Consider the following 23,896-nt stretch of genomic DNA (forward strand, 5'->3'; position numbering starts at 1 on the left):
TCAAGAGAAACAATAAGGAGTTTTTGAAATAACGTGAATTATCCTTTTTATAATTAGTTGTTACGAAGAAGATAATCTGACATGACCTCAGCATTCACCGTATCTGGATAAACGGTATTGCAAAAACTGCCTAATGAGCGCCAAGCGGTGTAGCACAGCGAAGAAAGTCGGTCACTAATGCTATGAGAAACTTGACTCTTTTCTTCGGAATCTCCCTCCTGGCGAGAACGGAAGGCGGATTTCCAAGAACGTTGAACGGCACGAAAACGCGAGGAATCGTGAGATTTCTCTATTGCGAGGAAATAGGAATTTAGCCGCGTGACTGCGTGTCGTCGGTCGTCATCTTCGTCCTCGTCGTCAACGTCGCGTCGCCGCGCCGATCACTCGACGTGGACGCCTGCATACGCGTGAATCAAAACATCAATGACCTTGAAAGCCGTCGCGTCACGTGACCGGGGCGAGAGAAGCGGCGATTGGTTAGCGGAGGCGGCGTACAACGTGTATTGCGTCGTGTCCGTCGCGCGGCTAGCATTCCTCGTCCAATAGAATAATAGAATTCGCGTGCGAGTCGAGGGGGAGCCGGGGGAGGACGAGGTGGACAAGAGCGAACCGCGAACGACGAGGACGACGACGACGACGAGGAGGAGGACGACGAGGACGACGGTGGCGGCAGCAGCAGCAACAGCAGCAGCAGTGGTGGCGACGGTGAACGGTAACGGTGATTGTGGCGGTGACGAGGACGAGGACGACGGTGGCGGCGACGGCGACGGTGATCGAGACGGTGCGCCGTGTTGGTCGGTGGCGTACGCCGTACGTGTTGTTAGTGCGTGTGTTCGTGCGCGAGCGCGGTTGGTTGGTGGCTCGCGTTGTTGTATCCAAGATGAAGTCCGACTCGAAACCTTTGTTGACAGCTCAGGCGGAAAAGGCGAATCATTACACGTAAGTAGCGGCCGGCCGGACCGCCCCGCCGAGGCCGCGTGCCCCAACCTTTGTGAGACCAAGTGTGTGCGTTAACTCGGCGCGCGATCAGCGATGGAGCGCGATGCTGCGTGCGATACTCTGCCTGCGAGAAAGAAGTAATAGCGAGGGGGAGAGTGAAAGAAGGGCGGTGAGCGAGGGAGCTGACGAGTTGGCCATTTCATATGCCGGGAAGTGCGCGGATCATCCCGAAAGTGCAGTGCGAAGAAAATTAATCAAACATATTGTGAGAGAGGGTGGATGGGTGGGAGGGAGGGAGGGGTTAAAAGTAGAAGGTAACGGTGCGGCTAGAGAGGGAACAGAGTGGGATAGAGAGAGAGAAGGCTGTGCGAACGTGAGAGTGAGAGGGGGAGAGAGTGAGCGAGCGAGAGAGAGAGAGAGAGAAAGAGAGCGAGCGAGCGCCGCGAGACGAACGCGGCCTATACGCGACTACGCGACTAACGCGACGCGCGCGTCCTACGATTCGCAAAAATACATGTATGAGCGATGAGAGAAAGAAAGAGAGAGAGATAGAGACGCGGCGGCGGCGGTGGCGGCGGCGGTGGTGAAGGCAGCGTGGTGGCAGAGGAGCGTGGCAATCTCCAAGTACGGGCGAAAAATAATGTCTAGTACGGTGGATTCGCATTCCAGATACTTGAAGGAGTTCCGCGTCGACCAGTGTCCCCTCTTCATACAGCGCAAATGCACGCAGCACCGACCGTTCACGTGTTTCAACTGGCACTTTATGAACCAGCGGAGACGCAGGCCGGTGAGAAAGAGGGACCGCACCTTCAACTACAGCGCCGATAATTATTGCACCAAGTATGACGAGACGACTGGCATCTGCCCCGACGGAGATGAGTAAGTTTCGTTCTTTCTTTGCCTCCGTCTCTTCTATTGCGCATCGCGGATCGCGGCGCCGGACGTAGCGACGTAGTACACATTCTTTTCGGTTTGTGCTGCTGCTTGTGCGTAAGAATGGATACGACGTGCGTCGTACGTGGATTCGTGGATAAGAACACGTAATGGCAGAGTGGATTACGACGCGATGATTCCAATTCGATGAAACGTCATTATCGTGGTGATATCGTTAAGTACGCCAGTATTTTTGTCGCATCGTAAAGTATACGTACGTGTGTACGTGTATGTTACATATATATAAATAACGTACATGTGTACGTGTACACGTAGCGTTGCTGTCGCGCGGCGTACGTGTCCCTCGCGCGCGCACGTACGTGTTTACGTTCCGACGCGCGTCCGCGCGACTCTTTCATCCCCCACGAAGAGAAACAATTGTTGCTCGGGTCTTCAGCGGGGATCAGGAGCGAGATATGGAAAAAGATACAGATACTGTACCGCAGAATTGTGTACTGCGTTCTTTTAGTTGGGTAGTCACGGCAATCGCGTGTTACGTATATAAGGGAGACTGGTTGTCAGAGTTTTTGATTTTTAGAGAAAAGTGGATGCCTGATTTTGAAATATTATGCTTACATCCTTTAGGTATTAAAAAAAATATTACTCGTGAATGCATCATATCGTAAAAATAAGTTGTTTAATTTTAAATAAAGCTGCGAAATTAATCCCGTGTTCTGCGTTGATTGTCACGTTCGAGGATTGGCAAAATACAATTTTTATTTTAATATCAATTCAATATTTTGAGAAATAATAGTAATTATGGTATTAATTCAAATAAAATGATTATTTTAATCATAAAATGCGTAATTTGTTTTTGTACCGTAGTTTCTGTATGAAAAATGAAAAAAATATTAGATCTATGTGAAATATAATATATTTGTACGTATATTCTCTAAAAATGTGTTCTCTAAAAAGATATTAAAATTAATTGTCCTAACTTTATCTCATTTTGGTCAATCTACCCCACATAGCCATTTTTAATAAAAGAGATTGTATAATATTCACAAATTTTAAGTAAATGGATAATGATTAATTGTAGCACAGATCTTCCAAGACATGTTATTTTCTATGAATACAGGGATATCGCGATTAATAGTGCCAAAGACTTATTAGACTACAATATAAATAGGCGATAAGAAAAATTTACTCGCCAACTTAATTTTTTTTAAATCATAAATAATATATACAATGCTTGTGGTGTAAATTATTTTACTCGACAAATTAATATTATATCAGCAATCTACAGTCAAAAAAAAATTTTCTGCCACATCCTGTTTAAGTTACAAATATTTTGACAATCAATATACCCGTACGTACGACAACCAACCCCGGTCTCCCCTACATGAATGAAAGTTTAAATCTGTTCTTTTTAGCTGTCAACTTGTCATTTTTTTCTTTTCTTCTTCAGTACAAAGAGAAAAGGAGGAAAGATGAGCGCTGTAAGAAATTCAGCTAAAAAGAACAGGCCTTGTATATTTTGCAATATAATTTCCGCTTACGACTCGGCTGGAGTGCGTTCTATTTGACGTTCACAAGCTCGCGAGCGTTATTTGTCTTTGTCTAACATTGATAAATAAGGATGAAATTATTTTAAAACGTTGCGTATGTCAAATGCTTACGTGTTGTAAGTTCAATGTTGCGTGTTGGATTTGTCAAAAGTTATTCTCATATATTGCGATTTTCTTGATATTTTAGTCGTAATTTGGATATTTCTTTGTATCTTCTTCCCAAAAAGTCCCTCAAAAAATTCTCCTTAACTGTACCGTGGAGTGTAGGGACTGCTGTTTTTATCTGAAATCAAAAATCCAAAGTGTGGAAACGTTAGTTAATGAATATACGCTTAGCATGAACCTGTTTTTAAATTAAAAAATGTAAAAATGAAAAAGTAGTGACATTCCAAAAAAAAGTTAAGACAAATGGTACCAAAAAAAAGCAATTGTTTATTTCAAAAATATTTGTGTAAAAACAGATTTATGCTGTGAAGATGTTAAAGAATATGTGTACTTAAGGAGAAGTTCGTTGTTTAAAAATTGTTTGAGCTACATGCCACGCCGCTCGAAAATTGTTGTTTCGAGAAAAACGCGTTTGAAGTTTTCGATACGGAAAAACATTTTTTGGAAACTTACAGCTGTTTTAATCTGCAATGTCCGTACATCAATACTTCTTCCTCAAATGTAGTAATAAAGCCGCCTGTTGCTCTTTTCGAGCAGTTCTGGCCCCTTTTGTGCTGTCGACGCGCGTTTACACCTGCGGGTACCGCTCGGCACAGCGCGCCGCCGCCACTAAAAGCACTAGCTGTAGCTAATCTTAAATTTTCGAATTCACTTCTGCGACTTCGAAATTTTGTTCTATATGTTACATACTATTGATTTGTGAAAAAAAATTTCGATTTTTTTCAACCTTCTATTTGACTTTCTCCCCCTTAAGACTTACTCTCAATAAAAAATCTTACATCAATACAATTATATCAAGATTAAAATTTTTGAAGCAAGATTGTAGTATTTTTGTTTATACATATATGAGCATATTATGGTAAAAAATCTTTCTGTGCACTATTTAAAGTCGTTATACAATGATTTAATTTAAGTGAATATAAAAGTGCAATGAGAATATTTCAAATTATAAAATCATATTTCACTTAACGGCATCATAAAATGTTTTGAGGATTTCACAGTTTTAATTCGTTTCTATGTTATCAAATACATATCTTTACGTTAATTTGTGCATGGATATTATTTGAAATAGATGCATTTTAAACGAAAATACAAAATGGAAAATGCCTTATTTTATATTTTGTATTTAAAATTTTTTCAGAAACCGTTACATTTCTATTTAAATGATTTTTATTACCTATTTTCTATTTGAAATACATTTATAGATTGGCACTAATAGTTCTAGCAGACTAACGCGATTAACGCCGCACGTGACGCGCGATATCTAATAAGCATACAACTTTTCTGAACAATTTATGTGCTCATTTGACATCGCTCATCGCGTGGTAGCTGTTAAAGCCATAAGAGTGAGTCCATGTCCGTGTCAATCACGTCTGCATTGTGTGGTGTCAGCCTTCTTCAAAAACTATGTAAATTTTTTATAAAAATTTATAATGATGAAAGGTATTAAGAATAAGAATTCAAATATGAGATAAACATTTAAAAATAGATAATATAAGAATATAAATATTTGAAAAACCATTTTCATTAAAAAAAAACCCTTTTAAAAAATGGCCATTTTCTATTTCAAATGGATGTCTAAACAATATTTTTTTTTTTGGACTTTATATTTTCAAATGAAAACATCACAAATATATTTTACATTTCCTATTTTAAATAATCGAATTCGATATGAGAAGTTTCTTATCTGTTTGCTTGTAATCCGAATCTGCAATATACCTATATAAAAAATACCTACATGTTACATTTAGAAGATTTAATAGAATAGTTCCGTTTCCGGTAGGGCGACTGGAAATTGAAAATATCACCATTCGATAAGAGTGTACTCGATCTACTTTATCAAAATTTTTAGGATTTTTCAGAAAAATCACTTCCTCTTATTTAAAAAAAAAATGTGATCTGGACCATCTCATGTATATTCACCTCATTTTAAATGCAAAAATTTTGTGAGATTTCAAGTAACGTTAACAGATCTATTCTCTCCAGGGCTGCCACTACAGCCTACAGCACGAGCAGTTCGTTTATAAATCGGAGACTCTAGAGAGAAAACAGATAGATCAATAATTTCATTTATCAGGCGCTTTCTAGAGTAGCATGGAGTTCCTAGATAAGAATCTGATCACACACTATTTTATTACAAAACTAGCTCAATGGTTAGGACTCTTTAGGGATTCTGGAGTAACATCCTCTCAAGCGCTAAAAATATTTATACAAATATAGGATATAAACGAATAAATACAGCAATATAAGAAAGATTGCAAAAATAATATGAAAAGGAATAACTGTTTATTGAGCGATTTGAGATGACATCCTCTCAAAATAAACATTACAATTATAATCATAACAAGCAAAAGTCTGTGAGTATCAATGAAGAACTCGGATGTAAAGAGGTGCACAAAAATAAAAAGAAAAAAAAAGAGAAAGAAAAGGGGAAAGAAGAAGCAGAGACACGTGCTTCGTCTCCTCGTTTTTGTTGGTCCTTGACACATAACGTAAGGTACATATAGGTAATGCGCGGTTCTTGCCTGCGCCAGAATGTAAAAGATGCGACGTGACATTTTTGGTCACCAAAACAATGTTTCTCCGACATAAATTCCTTCCTGATAATAATATAATACTTGATAATCCCATGACAATAAACCCTTCTCGGCGAGAATGCGATCTGGTGTTCTCGGTCATGGCGCGAACTCTTAGAAGTAACTTTTTTTTTCTTTGTGATCAGAATTTCTTTGGGATCTCTTCGATTTCAAAATGGAGAACACGTCTATCGGTAGTTTACAGTATCGATTATACATTCCGGCGTGCCTTTTGCCCGGAAACAATGACACTGTAACATCGCGTAGTTAATTCCGCACTTTACGCATAAATTAACATACATGTTTAACGCCTTGTATCCACGTTTTGTAACTTTGTTTCCATACAGTAAATACTTACACGCGCGCGCGTGTGCGCCTGCACCGAAATACGCACTCAAACTGCATAAACAGGTGGACATTTACAATCAACAACATTCTACAGATTACAAGTCACGAACGATTCGTTTTTTAAAATTACAAGAAACGAAACGGCTCGATTTTCATTTGTTGAAATCGAATAAACTTCGCATACGTATACTTATATAACAATTAATTTCTCTAGTCTCTTCACGGAGAGAATTTTCTTTTAAAATTTACCCTGAAAATATGGTGATTGTGGTACAATACAATATTTTAAAGATTTTTACCATACACTTCAGTAAAATTGATCAAACTTATTTTATACTTTATTGTAGTTTTATTAATGAATAAGAGAGATTTATATTAAAATTCTTCGAAATACAATGTTGTCCCACGATTGTCATATTTTCAGGGTAAATTCTAAGAAAAAATTCTCTCCGTGTTGTGTTTCTTTGTGTAAGCGTCATACACTGAAAAAAAAATTTGTTCAATTAAATAAACACATTTAGTTGTTTACAGATTTGGTTAACAAATTTTATTTAATCGAATTCACCGTAGTCTGCTTAACAAATTGTTTAATGTTAACGAACTAAATGTGTTTGGTTAGTTGATCAAATTTTTTTTTCGGTGTAGTAACAATTTTGCAAGAATATTATGGAAAGATCGTATTTCTATATCTTCGATTTTACGCAGATAATATCATCGCGTGAGATTTAAATGATGGTTCATCGATATCCTTTAAATTGATCGCAAATTATTTTTACAACTGTGGACTTTTATTGCTCGGTATTCGACGTAAGGTGATTTTTCATTGATGAGCAATTGTCCAGGCTCACATTGTGTGAATTTCTTTCCCCAAATTCCCAACGTTAGTTGACGAACAAAGGAAGCCTACTCTTATCGATTTTCCTTCTTGGAAGGAATGATGACACAACAAAGGATCACATATGTATCTAAACCTTATTCGGATATTGTTAATATATTTGTTGTATTTTTTAATTATTTTTAACTGATTTTTGTTTTTTTTTATATTTTTTTTAACTTTAGGAAATTATTTGTGTTATTTTCTTTCGACATATACATGTATAGTTACATTTTGAAAATTTATTATTCGTAAGTCCGCATTAAGAATAAGAGAAAAAACGGAATATACTGAAAGAGTCTAGGGCACACATTAAATTTAATATTACTGAGGATTGCGAGTGTGACTGTTAATAATTGGAAGAAAAAAAGAGAAGAGCGCACAAAAAAAAGTGTAATGTTTTGTTAAAGCTTAAGAGGATCCTAAAGACGATTAATCGTATATAGCACTTACACACAGACGATTTATGTGACATTGACACATCACTACATCAATCTCACTCACGCCACACATCACATAAATTTTCGTATAACAATTACGTTTTAATTAGAAGTTTAAGTCCAATTATAAAAATTCCATGCTGTTTCTTCATGCAAACTACTAATCTGTAGACTACTATTTTGAAAGTACAGATTGCACAGCTTTTACATGAAGCAAACATTGTTGACGACGTGATAGCTCTGCCATATTGAACTAATTGTAAGAAGTGATAAAGAATTTCGAAATTTTTAGTCGGTCTCAGCATAGACGCCATCTCACCGACACGTATTAATGCGTATGCTTTAATCCTGGAAAAGAATTTTCAAATCAGTAAGAGAGGAAAAAAGTAATTGTTGTACGGTTAAAAATTATATGGTTCAGTCGGTAATACAGACGAATTTAGGATCCCCTTAATCGAGGACGTAAAAATGTTATCTTGTTAAACACAGGTGTCCGTTTCTGCATCGTACCGCGGGTGACACAGAGAGACGTTATCATCTACGCTACTACAAGACATGCATGTGCGTCCACGATACCGACACGCGTGGATTTTGCGTGAAGAATGGCCCGCATTGCGCTTTTGCGCACGGAAATCACGACCTGCGTCCGCCCGTGTATGACATCAAGGAGATCCAGGCGCTGGAGAATCCGGACTCGGACCCAAACTCCTCATCGAATGGGCCTAACATACTCGACAAGGAACGTAACTTGATGAACGAGGATCCAAAGTGGCAGGACACGAACTACGTGCTAAGCAACTACAAGACCGAGCCGTGCAAGAGACCACCGCGGCTATGCCGGCAGGGCTACGCCTGTCCGCAGTATCACAACAGCAAGGACAAACGGCGCAGCCCACGGAAATATAAATATCGGTAAATATCGATATCGAAATTAATCAGTTGACGCGGACGGCGCCGGCGCCACGTCGGGAATAATGCCTAAATTATGATGTTTACTATCTGGAAAAACTTGGGAAAACCTGAAATTTTTAGAACATTTTTTTTATCCTTAGTTATTATAAAATGGAGGATTTTCATGGAACTTTATTGTCACTCGAGTTTTTAGAATTTTATTTTTAAATTAAAATTCTATCTTTCTGAAAACATTGGCCATATTCAAGTTGGACGAAAGTGCTTACTTATACAGCCGAGTGATTAAATCGATTGAATCTCCTGGTAAGTAAGAACCAATCATGTTCAATTGTTCGGCGAGCAGACTAGCAGGCTAGCTGCTTTGTCAGCTTGAACACGCTTATTATTTTCTTTAATCATTTTTTCATGATGCTAAATGTCGACAATCGGTTAGCATGGTATATTGGTATACATACCCGCATATAATCCACATACATTCTCGTGTCTCGCGAGTTTTTATTTAAAAAATTAGTGTGAGGTAGTAGAAGATAATACTCTGCAGAAGAGAATAGCTCACTGATACTACACTGAGAGAAAAATCTACTAAATTTTAATAAATAATTGTTTGAATAGTACTAATATAATATTTATTTATGGAAAATAAATATAATAATTGGTAAATCAAATTAATGATTCTTGTATGAAATAAATATATGTTTACATTTAGTAAATATTCAACTGGCACTATTCGAATAATTATTTACTAAAATTTAGTACATTTTCTCTCAGTGTATATTATAATGAGTCTCCTCTATCCTATTATAAAGTTTCGTGGCTCCAATTGTATAAAATGATACAATATATACATACATACATATAACGAATTCGATCGAATGCACTACTGAATGTAAATATATATTTCATTTTATAGAGTACATATTTTACTCAACAGCATAATAAAATATATTGAGAATTTCATAGTTTGAGCTTTGACTACATTTTTCAAGTGTTTTAAAATGATCTTATTACTTTGTTTTAAATTCTCTTTGTTTATAAATGATATATGCAAGAAATTTATCGTGTCATTTCTTACGTATAACGTCATTATTCAATATAGCCGCGACGACTACTCCGGAGCTTAATCAATTTTTATATTTACATTAACTACATCTTTAATTTTTGTGCGACAACTTTAACATGCACCACTACACATTACGTGTATCCAATCGAATTCGTCAATAGTCTCGTGGAATCTACTAATTTATAATATATGGTTTGTTTACGTTACTCGCATTCCAATTTATTTCAAAGTTGCATTAAAAATTTGTTTAATCTTACCTGGAATTTTGAATAATATTTGGAAAAGAAACTCCGGGAATTTTCAAGAAGTTTACATTTTTTTTACAAGATTTCAGAGTATCCTATAAATAATCCCATTATCTTGTAATATATCCCATAAATGTTAACGATGATTGCAGCTCAACGCCATGCCCGAATGTGAAACACGGCGAGGAATGGGGCGAGCCGGGCAACTGCGAACAGGGAGACGCGTGCACGTACTGTCATACTCGCACGGAACAGCAGTTCCACCCTGAGATCTACAAATCCACCAAGTGTAATGACGTGCAGCAGGCTGGTTACTGTCCGCGTGGCGTCTTCTGCGCCTTCGCGCATGTTGACCGTGAGTGTACACTCATCAATCGTACGTAAAACAGTCTTATTATATATTTTGTGAGTTCAATATATTGTGCATATATGGCGATAGATATGTAGAGTTTACATACGCGTCTACCTGGCTGTTCCGCGACCGTCTGTGACACGGTCACAAAACGATCCGTCGTTCTCTCCTCGACGCGGCGGGTGCGAGCTCGCATGCTAATACCGTGATATCACGGTCGTTCACTCGCGAATCCTTTTCGCGAATTACGTTTGGAATACACGTAGAGAGTCGATAATAAATGCTAAATCTTAGCCGTCAAAATTGTTTCTCAAAATTGATATATTGGGACGTTGGTATGGTGTGTTGATGGAAGCAGTGTTGCCAACAGAAGAAATGAGCCTGGCGAGGGATATGGCGGTACCTATAGATTGCGGAGCGAATCTGGCCGACATACTCAGCAACGCTCTTCCTCCTGACAAGCGCTCGCACGACAAGGACAAGCCACTCAGTGACAGTAGCGTGAGTCTCGATCCCCTCTACACATCGTCGTAGTTTCAAGGACTCGCATAGGATTAGATAAAAAAAAAATTGGAATAAAATAGCGAATTTGCTTGTCAAATTGATAGAATTTAATTTATATTATTTAATTTTTATCACAAAAATTTTAAGATGGCACTTTCATATCATGCGTTGAAATATCATCGCTTGACTAACTTGCAGAATGGAAGCGGTGAAGTTTCGGAATCCGCCAGCACCAGCAGTTTGGGTAGTAACAGCTCGCACAGCAAGGCGCCAGGCGCTCAACTACACAATTCCAATACCAATTCCGGCATAAATGCGGCCGCGCAGCAGAAACTTACGAGCATACTTTACAACCCTAGTTCCCTTATACAAGTTGTAAGTTTTGTTTTCTGGACTTAATACTGTAGGCCGCAGAACGATATGACGATACTTTTGAGAATGAATTTAGAGTAAGAGACGAAGGACCGTTAAGGTTTCGCATGAGCGTAAATAAAGTTTAGATGCAATTAATAAATTATAAAAAAAATTAAGTGTACATGTACGGGGTGTCTCGAATTTTTTGGACACCGTTTGTCGACAGTTAGAGTAGACTAAACTGAGTCGAAAAGTTCTCTACCATTTTGCAATTTTTGTATTTTTTTTCAGTTATCTAATGAACAAAACGTCTAAAATTGACATCTGAGACAACTTTAAGATATCTTTAAAAGTTCTTTAAGAAACATCTTTAAGATTCCTATTTTCTATCGGTTGTGTTATCACATGTACGGTCTAATAAGATTCTTACTGTTTATATTACGTCGCCTGAAGGAAAGACGTTGTTTCCATACATATACTGATTATTATGAAGAATGTTATTAAGGCCTTAGTGGTCTAAAGGTTTAGGATGCTCGCACGGAATGTTAGAGATCCGGGTTCGACTCCCAGCCGAGGTAATATTTATCGCAATAAATAAATTTATTTACAGATTTCCAACGTATTAAGACTCTGAGTAGTCGCGGTGGTCATGTTGGAATCATGATGTAATCACGAAATCTTTCATAAGCGTGAAATGACACGTTGATTTTTCTTGCGTGGTATTTGTAAATAAAGAGAAATTGGATGAAACAAAATGATGAGATCACTTCAAAAAGGTTGTGAAAATCGGAGAAGACTCTCCTTACCTTCCCTGACAGTCAATAAATAATCATAAAAGGCACGTAAAGTAAAGGCTTTTTCAGCAGGAAACACACGAATTGAGCTGTTGAAAGTAGTGAAAAATATGCTTTTATGTATAAAATTCCAGGATAACTTGAGTCTCCATTGATTTTTACGATTTTGATAAGTATAAGACAGGTCACAGTTTTATATATAAGCATTTAATAACACGCAAGAAAAAATTTCGACGTCAACACGTTACTTTTCACGTCTATAAGTTTAATTATTTATCATGGCGAGGCGCCGTAACACACAAGCACGAGCCCATGTACATGTGCTCGCCTTCGGCGTACCGAGAGCACCGAACTACCGGTTTCGTCAGGCCGCCGTCTGATTCTGTGTCGCCACCGTCAACGCAGAGTTCTTGGCTGAGTATTCAGGAACCTTAAGATCTCTTTTAACAGATGCCTATTCAGCATCAAAATTTAATTGTGATATTACTTTAGTAGTTTAGTTGTGTTTTTAAGTCGGAAAAAATAATTCAGCGCACAGTTTAAATATGATAAATTACATGCACATATACATATATATATATTGTATATAATAGTATATACAAATTCACATTGAATTATTTAAGCATTAAGACAATGTTAAAGCCTCCTGTTTTATCCATACAATTTACATTTCCATTCGGTGAAAAATCCGAATTGGATTTACGGATTGCAAAAGTATTATTACATAAATTAAAGTACGCACAAACAGGACCTCGGCTGTACTGGATTTCATGAGAAAATCGAAAAAAAAGTTAAAAAATTCACTTTGGGCTTGTACAGCTGTTACCTCAGATAACTCAGATATAGTAGGCGTATACACTTCGCAGTAACAGGCCGAGCGGGCGCGCGTATTCGGCTATCTTTAAACGTTAATATCTCGTCAACTATTGCTGATACTGCAAAATGGTACAGGACTTTTCGACTCAGCTTAGTCTGTTCTACCCACGCACGAAACATTTTACGGTTTTTGCCTGATACCTTGTATGTATATTTGCTTGATATAAAAGTTTTAAGAGTCCATAATCCCTTAAAGATATTTTTTTAATTGCTTAGGAGCTTTAATCTTTAGAAATTAAATCTCGTTAACTATTGCGAAAACTGCAAAATGATAGAGGACTTTTCGGTTTAGTTTAGGTCTACCTGACCACAAGCGGTGTGTCAAAAAGTTTGAGACACCGTGTAAATGTATCGTATTAAATGTAAAATAATCGTATTTATGTTACCTTGTTTTTATTCTGGATTCTAAATTTATTTTCTGTATTATTGGCATAGAAAATGTTCCAAAATTCACGACTCGGAATACTGTAACAAGACAGTTCTCGAAAAATTAAGTAAAAAAATCATTTGTAAAATTTTATTTTAAACAGTTTTTGAGATAGAATTTAAATGTGATCGATTGTATAGATTATCTTTACACACAATTATTAGTGAGTATTAGGATAGTCTGCTCACACACTAAGGCTTCATCTATAATAATCGCATAGTCTGTGTTACAGATCGCAAGCTTATTGCGACAGCCAATCTGATGCATCAATATTAGATTATTATAAATAAGATCTAATATTACACGCACGATTCATAGATAAGTGGCCGTCTAAACGTAATCTACAATTAACTATATTTAAATTCTCATCTGGTCTATCGTATCTTAAAAACTGCTACTTAAAACTGCTACTTAAAATAAAAATTTATAAATAACTTTTGAGAACTTTCTTGCTGCAATATTTTGAGTCGCAAATTTTGAAAGACCGTATAATTTAAGATTATATATGTACATAATATGTACATATATATCGTATATCGTATATATGGATTATATGATATGATTGATATTCATGCTCTTGATGTTGATTTCGATAGAATGAAATTCGAAAGCAAATGGTCGCCATTGACAGCGATCCGTTATTAACTAAAGCTGAAAAGGCCCAACAGAAACATAGTCTCTACATTGCGTACAATTTGAACGGGACATTAGGCAGTCACTCATTAGCAACTACTGTTTCACCACTTTCAAATTCGTTCTACTCAAACGATACTGTAGAATCTGTAGTAGGTAAGTGTATACGATATTATTCATGTTTATTTATTATTTATGTTTACATGTTGTACAATAACTAACACTATTTGATCCCTTTTTTTCCTCAGGAAATGCATTAGACGAGTTACATTTAGACGATCCGTTAAATTTAGTCGATTCAATTCATAGGGATACAAATTCACCGATTGGTAATTCAATATCGGCAGGCCTAGCTAGCTCCGGTCTACTCGGTAGCTCAGCCCCAGTCAATATACCGGGCATGGCTGAACGTTCAGTTCTCACCAATTTTTCGCCATCGACGTCGAGCCCACTTCAACAATTACAGGCTGGTTTTCTCACTGGATCAAGATTCTCTCATCAAGATTCTATGGAATCCGTAAGCTGATTTTATTTCTGTCTGCCGGTGAGAAATATCGAGTTGTTTTACTAACTTGATGTTCTGTTCGGATTACTTTCAGACATTGCCATTTATGAATCAGATATCAGATCCATTTAGCAATCACATTTCGCAACTTAGCAGCTCGGCTTCTAAGCTTAGTGGATTCAATAGTAGTTTATTCGATTTTGCGAACCAAGGAATGTCACCGTCGCGTACGCAAGCCACTCTACCGGCATCTCCATTGGTCAATACATTTTCCATTAGTCCAAGTAACACAGGATCGTTGTCCGAGGTTAGAATTGCACGATCTTAAAGAGTTTCTCTCGGATGTACTATCGAAAATGAGTCTCGTGATGTATCGATTATATATAAATATATAGGGACGAGCGTATTAATCAAGCACGCGCGGCTTGCGCGGCATGGCAAATGGAAAGCGAGGAGGCGAAGAGGAAGGCGACCATTGCCGAACAACAAAGAGACGAGGTGAATATTTCGCCTAACTTAGTGTGATTCTTTCTCTCGATATTAAAATCTCAATTTGCCGTGCTCCAGAGAAGGGATTTTTTACAGGCACTGAAAGCACTCAGAGTCGAAAACAAGGCGTCCAATGGCGGTCCGTATCTCCATTCACTGAGGAAAATAAGCGAGCTCAGATCATTATCGATAGCGACCTTGAAATCAATTCAATCGCAATTACGCTCGGATCTCGAAGAGGTGGAAAAGGTAAAAGCTCTTGTTGTCATCATTAATCAAAACAAGTGTCAATGTCTTTCAAGCGAATTGGTATGACTACAAAAATAATAGAATACATATACCTTGTCATTATTATATTGTCATTATTATATTGTCAGGTGCTGTACAGAGAAACGGCAACAAAGTGCATGGTTTGCGAAGAACAAAATCGTACAGTTACTCTATCCTGCAATCATTATGTGGTCTGCTCGACATGCGCCCCAAATCAGCGCGAGTGTCCATACTGTCAGACTCCAGTTGTCTCAACAAGTTAAACCCAAATCTTTCCTTAGAATCCTGTTGTTACATTTTCTGCTTCTTGTCCCTTAAAGAAAAAAAGAATGAAGAGGCGATAGCAGCCGCAAATTCTGAAAGAATATCATGTGAGTAGTATTACGATTTTGCAAGGACTTGTGTATTTTTACTCTGGTACAGTGACAAAACTGAAAACACGTTTTTTATCGCGGTAAGCATGTACCCGCAAAAATATGATTGATTTATCGCCAAAGTGAGTACGAATATGATTAGAATCTTTATTGGTGTAATGTTAAATTACATTGACATTTTTCTCTCTCGATATACATACATACACATATATATATATATATATTCAGTGAATATCACAATTTTTTAAATGTAACGCTCTCTGAAAAGTAGCGTTAACGACCCTAAAAAAGAAAAAATAAAGATGTTTTATTTTATACATAATTCAAGAGATAAATATCTAGCAGGGTGTTAACTATACACATTTAGCGTTTATAACGCAAATATATGCGGGTTACAGAACATTTAGCGCGCGAGAACAATATAATCGCAGTTGTGGACAAAGTTTCGGGACCTCGAAAACTATATAATAATTGTTTAAAGAAAAATTAATAATATTAATAAACGCAACAAAAAAAGTCTCCCACTTGCATTAAAAAATAATGGGAGGATTTTTTCTCGATGATTGAGCTGTGAAACGTATGTCACAGAAAAAATGATATTTCTATTATATTTAAATCTATATATTTAATAGGATTTTCCAATTGATTCGTACTGAATGTAATAATATAAGTATTAACAAATTTTATATTTTTCGTTGAAAACCTAATATTGAAGATATACATATTATATAAGAGGTGTGTATATGTATATGTATTATTATATATGTATATATACATATATATATGTACACACATATATATTATATAATTTCTAGGTTTTTATATATCTAATAACAAAGATTTCTCATATAGTTATAAAGAATATGGGAATTTACAAAACAACCGATATAATTAGATAGCGCTAAAACAATTTTATTATATGAAAGGTATTATATATATATATATCGTTTGTTTCTCTTTTTTTATCTATCGATGTTACTACCACTTATTTTGTTTTCTTATCTTTTTCTATCTGTTCTGCCTTTCATCTCATTCATTAGATACATCGATGCAGTTTGTTGAAAAACATTTACACTTCAGATATCGATCGAAGTTTACAATGATGAATATTTTTAACAATTTTACGTAAAATACGCTTGCTTTCTTTCGTTCTGTAACGTGGCTTGTACACGTTTCATATTTTCTGTAATACAATTTACTTTTAGATCTTAAATATGCTTAATTGTGTACTAGTATTTGCGATGGAGTTATTAGAAAACATTTAAATTAAATAGTGTGTGATAGTAACGAAGAAATTAATCTTCAATCAATTATTCAATTAGATTACTGAACCAATTACCCTCATTTCGTGTTGTAGGCTTTTACAATTATAGATGTAAGGATGTTAGAGATACTTAGGATTTTTCAATTTAATCAAAAAAATAACTCATATAAATAAATAAATAAATAAATATATATATATATATATATATATATATATATAAAAAGATATAATGCATACACAAGTCAAACGTGACATACGTGTTACAGTTCAGTAGCATGCTAGAAGTATGCTAATTAGGACGTGTGTCAAGCACGTCTTATGTACCCGGCTCTATGCGTATATTCATTTTAATGATGTAGTTGTTAAACTCTATGATAAAAAAATGACTATACACTCACACATGATGAGAAATATATATATATATATTGCCTAAGATATAAACGATTATAGGATAGATAGGACAGCATTATCAAATTTTTTCCTCGTATAGACATGAAATGTTACAATAATCAATTTTAAAGACTACTTTTATTTAATATACATACATGTGTAATTACGATTTTGAGAATTATGAAATTATTATTAAACTCAAATTTAATACCCCGCACAAAACATCTAAACGATACTTTTACACGACTCGTAAGACATTTATATATATATATATATAAGTTGTTATTGTTTTTTGCTTTCTCATTTATTTTTTTTTTACCCTTTCAATTACTTTCATAGTTTAGTGTCAAAAAGTGAGGCCAAAAAATAAATGAATGTTTTTATTATGTCAATTTTTTATTGCAGATTATTAATATTAAAATATTATAAATGTTATTTAAAAAGAAAAATTACAATTTTCTCTATTATGGTATATATGGTCTAAAGATTATAGTATTTAAAAAATTATGCTACAATAGAGAGAATGACGTAGAGATATGTAAAAATTACTGAAATAAACTTTTCTTTGATGTGCTTTACATTCTTAATTAGATTGAGGATATAAGAAGTAATTTTAGAAAGATAGAAAACTCATTCTTTTCATTGTCGACGTTTTTAAGATCTTTCTACAATATCCAGGTTTTCTCCTTTTATTTCTTCTCTTTTTAACTCTTCCGATTGATATAATGTTGCGGTTGATATAATGTTGTGGTTGATATAATGTTGGTCTCATGAGAGATCTCACTTCTAATAAGTAGACGGCATATTTTAATTTTCTTAAAGGCCGCATATACCATAACACCATATTCAAAGAACTATTTAATATTTAAGAGAGAAAGATTATAATAATGCATTTTTTTCTTGCGTTTATTCAAACGCATTCTTTATAAGTACGGGAATGTTATAACATCGAGATATATTTATTTCCTTATATCTTTCCTCACACTGTTAAAAAAACAGAAATTTGCTTCCGTTGTAACGGAAGCAAATTTCAAGCAGGTACATTAAACATATTTAATGTTGTCAATGAAAATAAAGTTATAAGTAACATAAATTTAACGTTTACTTATATTAAATTTCATGTAAATTTACATAAAATTTAATAAAAAATGTACTAAACTTCGCAAATTTTTATAAAAAGTACACTAAATTTCATGTACATGTACACAAATATACTTTTCAGTTGCAGATACATTAAATTTAATTTAGTGTCGTAAAATTGGATTTAATTTATGTAACTTAAAAGTACATTAAATTTCATGATTTTTTAACAATGCACATCCACTTGGCATATTTTGGCACTGTTGCGTGTATATAAACGTTAGTTTTATTATTTATTTAAACAAGAACAAGATGTCAGCAATTAATGAACTACTTTTAATGTCTCGATTTTCATATAGCTAGCTTCATATAGCTATTTTCATACACCAAATGATTGAGAAGATAAATTTCCAATTGAGATCTATGAACTAACAATAATTAACATGATAAATAATCACGTTTATTGTAGTTTTGAACCGAATTGTTGAAATCATCGAAACTAGTACTTATAAAGAATGCGATTTCTTTTTCAATAATATTTCGCGATCGAACTCTTCCTTCTACAGTATTTATATTTAACAAAATGTTACAAATAATGGGATCATATTCGGATTATAACAGTTCTTTGTATACACAGAGATGCGAAAGAATCTTTTTCATTTTTGAATAAGTGGAGGAAAGTTACGATCGCGTTTTATGGAACGTTTAGGAAATCATATTCCTAAATAATAGGATTATATGAATATTACAAACAATTACAATATATTGTACTATTTTACTTCTATAACAATTAAATAACATAATTAAAAATATAAAATATATTAAGAATATAAATTATTGTGAAAGCAACAAATTTAGCTACAAAATAGAATAATAGGAGAGTAACAAAATGGATGATTAGCTAATATTATCGTAACAAAGAAAACATACAGTTGAATATTTATATACTACTGTCCCCGTTGTTGGTTTCATCAATAATCTCGCACATTTTGGAGCATTTTGATGACATGCGCGTGTATCATCGTTATACGTTCGATCATTATCAATCGTATCTAAAAATCAAGCGTTTAATTGGATCAATTTAATAATAACAATTGGTTCTCATATACTATCGTAGAAATAAAGAAACATACTGTGTCGATAATGAAGGTATATATCGAGCAGCAAAATTCCAAGTCTGTGTGAAGTACCGTTGATATTTCAAGCAGTGTCCGTTAAATCTCAAACAAATCGTTTTGAAATTGAAATCTCAAAATCCTGCTGAAATGCTTGCGAATGCAGCTTTCCAACTTGGAACGCGTTCAACTGTGTTTACTTCGACTGCACAAAGAAAACCAACAATAGGGCAAAATTAAATTAAACACTATATTTTTGACAAGTTACAATAATAATACCAATTACAAAACGTTATATGCTCCGTCCTGTGTAAATGATTTCTCCTCTGCGTTGCAAACGGAGGTCGAATCACATTGTAATTGCGTTTGTTTGTGCACTAGTTGAAAATATTATGATGTGCCCGTTGCACTCTGCGTAAATTACGCGTGAGGCAACGTGCGACGGGCAAGCAAGAATTCGAGAGCATCGGGGAGAGAAATTATCATCACGGTTCGGACGAGAAAAAAAACACACATAATCATTAGAATATTGTATAATAATGAATTGCGTAAAAAATTGTAATATCTAAAGGAAATTTGCTGAACATTTATATCACGATTTGTAACTAAAGGTACTTGCTATAGACCTGTGTCGTCCTTAATCACTCGTAATTTTGATATAACAATTACTGCATTTGTTATTTTGATAATGGCATGGCTGATCCCTGACATTAGATATCACGAAAATCTCTTCGTTGATTCGTAGCGAGATGTGTGTTCTTGTTTGCAAAAAAAAAAAAAGGAAAAACGTTTGCTCAATGTCCACGAAAACTTTCGGGACATTCCTTATTGTCCCACGAGAACCGATTATCAGTAAAAATACAATTGCCGTGACTCGCATTATTATGATTATTATACAGTTTATAATCTTTGAAACAATTATATACATGTTACAGATTCTTTGAGATATCTCAACATTGTCTAGATTTATAGGTCAATTTTCTTCGTATCTATTTGAGTTGTCGATTAGTCAATTATGGAACGGTCAATTACGTTACGATTATCATGATATTATAATATTCTTAATTATCCTACACTGTTAGAAATGTTCTTAAATTTCATTAACATTTAATGTACACTGTTAAAAATTTTATGAAATTTAATATACTTTTACACAATTTGAATTTAATTTCATTACATTACATTAAATTTAATGTATTTATAACTGAAAAGTATATTTGTGTACATGTACATGAAATTTAATGTATTTTCATAAAATTTTATGAAATTTAAAATGTACACGTTTATTACATTTAAGTAACTACTGTAATTTAATTTTCAGTTAAATCATTCATTACTTTTAATTTCGTTCATAACCACGAGCTTTATTTACATGTAAAGGAAATATTTCTAACAGTGTATGTATAAATTACAATTATTACAATTAATTACAATTATATTTGATTTTTATTAGAGTGCAGTAATGGCCGATACAAGCTTACATGACCTGAATTCAGGCTTATTTGTTAAAGACACGAGGTAACAAATGGCTGTACAATTGTGATCGCGCTTATAATTAGATTAAATCGTTTGTATATCATTTATCAGTATGTTCTCTGTAGAATCATAACTTCTGCCACAAGTGTACAATAATGATGAAAAATTTTCACGTTGCTTTTACGACGCGTTAATAATATTAAGGCCAATATCATTGGTTAATTTTAATTCATTGCAATTTCTAATTAATTAATAGATTTATGTTTAACGAACATTTTTTATCTTTCTTTTAATTTTAGAATGCATAAAGTGATTAATATATCACTTGTATGTAATTATTCACACTACTTTCAGATTTACTAGACAAATAAAGTATATATTTTAACAATTAGAACAAGATATCTTAATAAGCAATTGTAGGAACATTTAAGCGGAACGGAAATTAACAAGAAAGCTACACAACAGTCATTTGCACTCTATTTGATTGCCAATGTTTTTTCTTATAAAAATTAGAAAAGCTCGAATCTCAAGTTCTGCAAACGCTCGTCTCAATAGAAAAGTGAACGTAAATTGACCACCCACATAGCCCGCAATAGTTTCGCATATTCTTTAACATTTTGAACAAGACTACGTTAAACGAGAGAAGAAACATAAGCGATTTACACGAAAAGAACAATGTGCAAACAGTGCCATTTTCGACAGACTTATGAAAGTAATAAAGTTGCGTTCTGTGCGAGAAGTGAATGTGATCTGTTAATGTTTCTAATTTCTATAGCTAATTCTGCATTCTTAGGCCGATCATAGAAGAAAATCGCAATTTCGCCGAAATTCCGCATCGTCAAACCGCTGTGATTGCACGCAGCAAAATAATTGTAAATTATCTTCAACTTTCGGGACTTGAATTTAATCGCGAGTCGATGCTGCCCACGTAATTCTTGATAGTGCGGAATTGCTTATAGAAATAACGTCCCTTAAAAATTTTTTTACTATTTTTGCAATATCACGGTAAACACCGTCTTCCGATACAGTATAATGTTTAGGCAAAACGCGCTTGAGGCCACTGAAAGCAGTGGAGGCAGCGCGAATTAATAAACGCGTTTAAACAAATCTTAATATTTTTAAGCTTGTACATATGATATTTATATATATATATATATATATGTATATATATATAAATCTAGGCATTGCTCTCTCACAGCTCGACTTGGAATACGCTCGGCGTAGAAAAAAAGCAGAATCAAGATGTTTATAATATTGTGTAACTCTGATATTTAAAAGCAATGTACTTATACGTTAAGCGGTTAAGGTACTAAGGTATTATACATTACTTTGCGGGCTATTGCGTGAACGAATTTGATCTATTCTACGTATCACACAACGGTATCTGTAACAATCGCTAAGAAACGTCAGAGTATTCGAGTTAAGGAACGAGAGTTATAAAACGCGAAAACAGAGAACATACCTTTCGTTCGTGCGGTCGCACTTGTTGCTTTCACAGAATAAATCACTAATGCTGTGTCATGTAATAAATTTTCTCAATGCACACGACAATACGTGTGCGACGAAGGGCTCTCGCTTGCGATGGAATAAAGGGAGAAATTTGTGTGGATCGGAAACAAGAACCGCATTCTCGAAGGAGTCATACAAAGTGCTTGACGGTAAAACGATATCAAGACTGTTGTAATTTACTATTGCGCAAACTTAATTCCATGAAATCAGGCAACAAAATTATTGGTGTGAAGAAGGAAGGAAGGAAGAAAGAAAAGAATGTTCATTACTTCTTATTGCTGCTGTTTGCTTCTACACATGCGTAAAACGTTTTTCTCATCTGGTACTCCGCAGGAATCGAGAATTCTTTTTTAGCGATTATTTTTACGTTCCGTAGTTTCTAAGGCGTTAGATAGCGCTTACGGCAAATAAATTGAAAAATTATGTGTACCATTTTCTTAATATATATAATTTAATATATTTGGATGTTTTTTTTTTTAATCTACGACAAGGCCGAACTTGGTGCGAGACGCTGCTCGACTGTATTTTTAGTGAATAAGAAATTTCGTGTGAGACGACGAAAATAATGAGAATGCGAGCTTTTACAAACTATCGCAACACGATCGCTCGTAGAACGCACATGAGCGTTCGTGCGTTTGTGGAAGAAAATAATAGGTACCTACATTTAGTAATCACGTAATTAACCGAGCTGAGATATTTAGAGGAAATTATTGTTACAATAACGTACCACGCAAAGGACACTTAAGGACCTCCACGATGGCTGTCGTTTTGATCGGGCTGCTTCTAATACGTATACGTGTATTTATATACGAGTATAATACCCTTCGTTTCCCTTTTCCCTCCCTACCGGACACACACACACACACACATACACTTATATACACAGAGTGTCCTACCTAACTCGACCATATGAAATATCTCGGTTTTTATGATAGGGAAAAATGTTTCAGATGAAAGTGGGTTTCAAGGGGGACGTAGTCAAGTTGTTTTTTTACTAGGTGGAGGCGTCAAAAAGATATGAAGGTCACCTCCACTTTTCTAAATAGAATTGTATAATTTTTTTACACAATATGATTCCTTTATTTTCTGCATAAAATGTTAAATAATTCGTAAACTATTAATTTTTTGATAATTGTACCTTAATACTTTTATGAACAGAGAATAATGAGCTGAATCAATTGGTGGAAAGAAAACACACACATAGTTGCTTATTTAAAAAATTATCCATTTTGCATACATATTTTTTTAAAGTAACTATGTTCTTTTTCCACCAATTGATTCATCTCATTATTCTTTTTATAAAAGTCACGAGATACGATTATCAAAAAATGGTTTACGAGTTATTTAACATTTTATGTCAATATGTGCCACAATAAAGTATAAAATATCTCGTAAACTATTGGTTTTTTAATATTTCTATTTTAATACTTTTATATGCAGAATAATTAGAGGAACCATATTGTGTAAAAAGAATTATACAATTC

At 34.7% G+C, this 23,896-nt stretch overlaps 1 protein-coding gene across 1 annotated transcript; it reads left to right on the forward strand.

The window, feature by feature from the left end:
- The first annotated feature begins 454 nt into the window (after positions 1 to 454).
- unk (RING finger protein unk) lies at positions 455 to 16,079 on the forward strand. Its single transcript, XM_018515948.1, is given in 12 exon segments — positions 455 to 939; positions 1,609 to 1,818; positions 8,273 to 8,695; positions 10,153 to 10,355; positions 10,711 to 10,853; positions 11,055 to 11,231; positions 13,904 to 14,096; positions 14,189 to 14,457; positions 14,540 to 14,805; positions 14,841 to 14,943; positions 15,013 to 15,183; positions 15,312 to 16,079. Coding segments are annotated over 12 exon segments (2,373 nt in total). The 5' UTR covers positions 455 to 880; the 3' UTR covers positions 15,468 to 16,079.
- Positions 16,080 to 23,896: the final 7,817 nt, after the last annotated feature.

The sequence above is a fragment of the Trachymyrmex cornetzi genome, unplaced genomic scaffold, assembly GCF_001594075.2.
Source record: "Trachymyrmex cornetzi isolate Tcor2-1 unplaced genomic scaffold, Tcor1.1 scaffold607, whole genome shotgun sequence".
Classification (NCBI taxonomy): domain Eukaryota; kingdom Metazoa; phylum Arthropoda; class Insecta; order Hymenoptera; family Formicidae; genus Trachymyrmex; species Trachymyrmex cornetzi.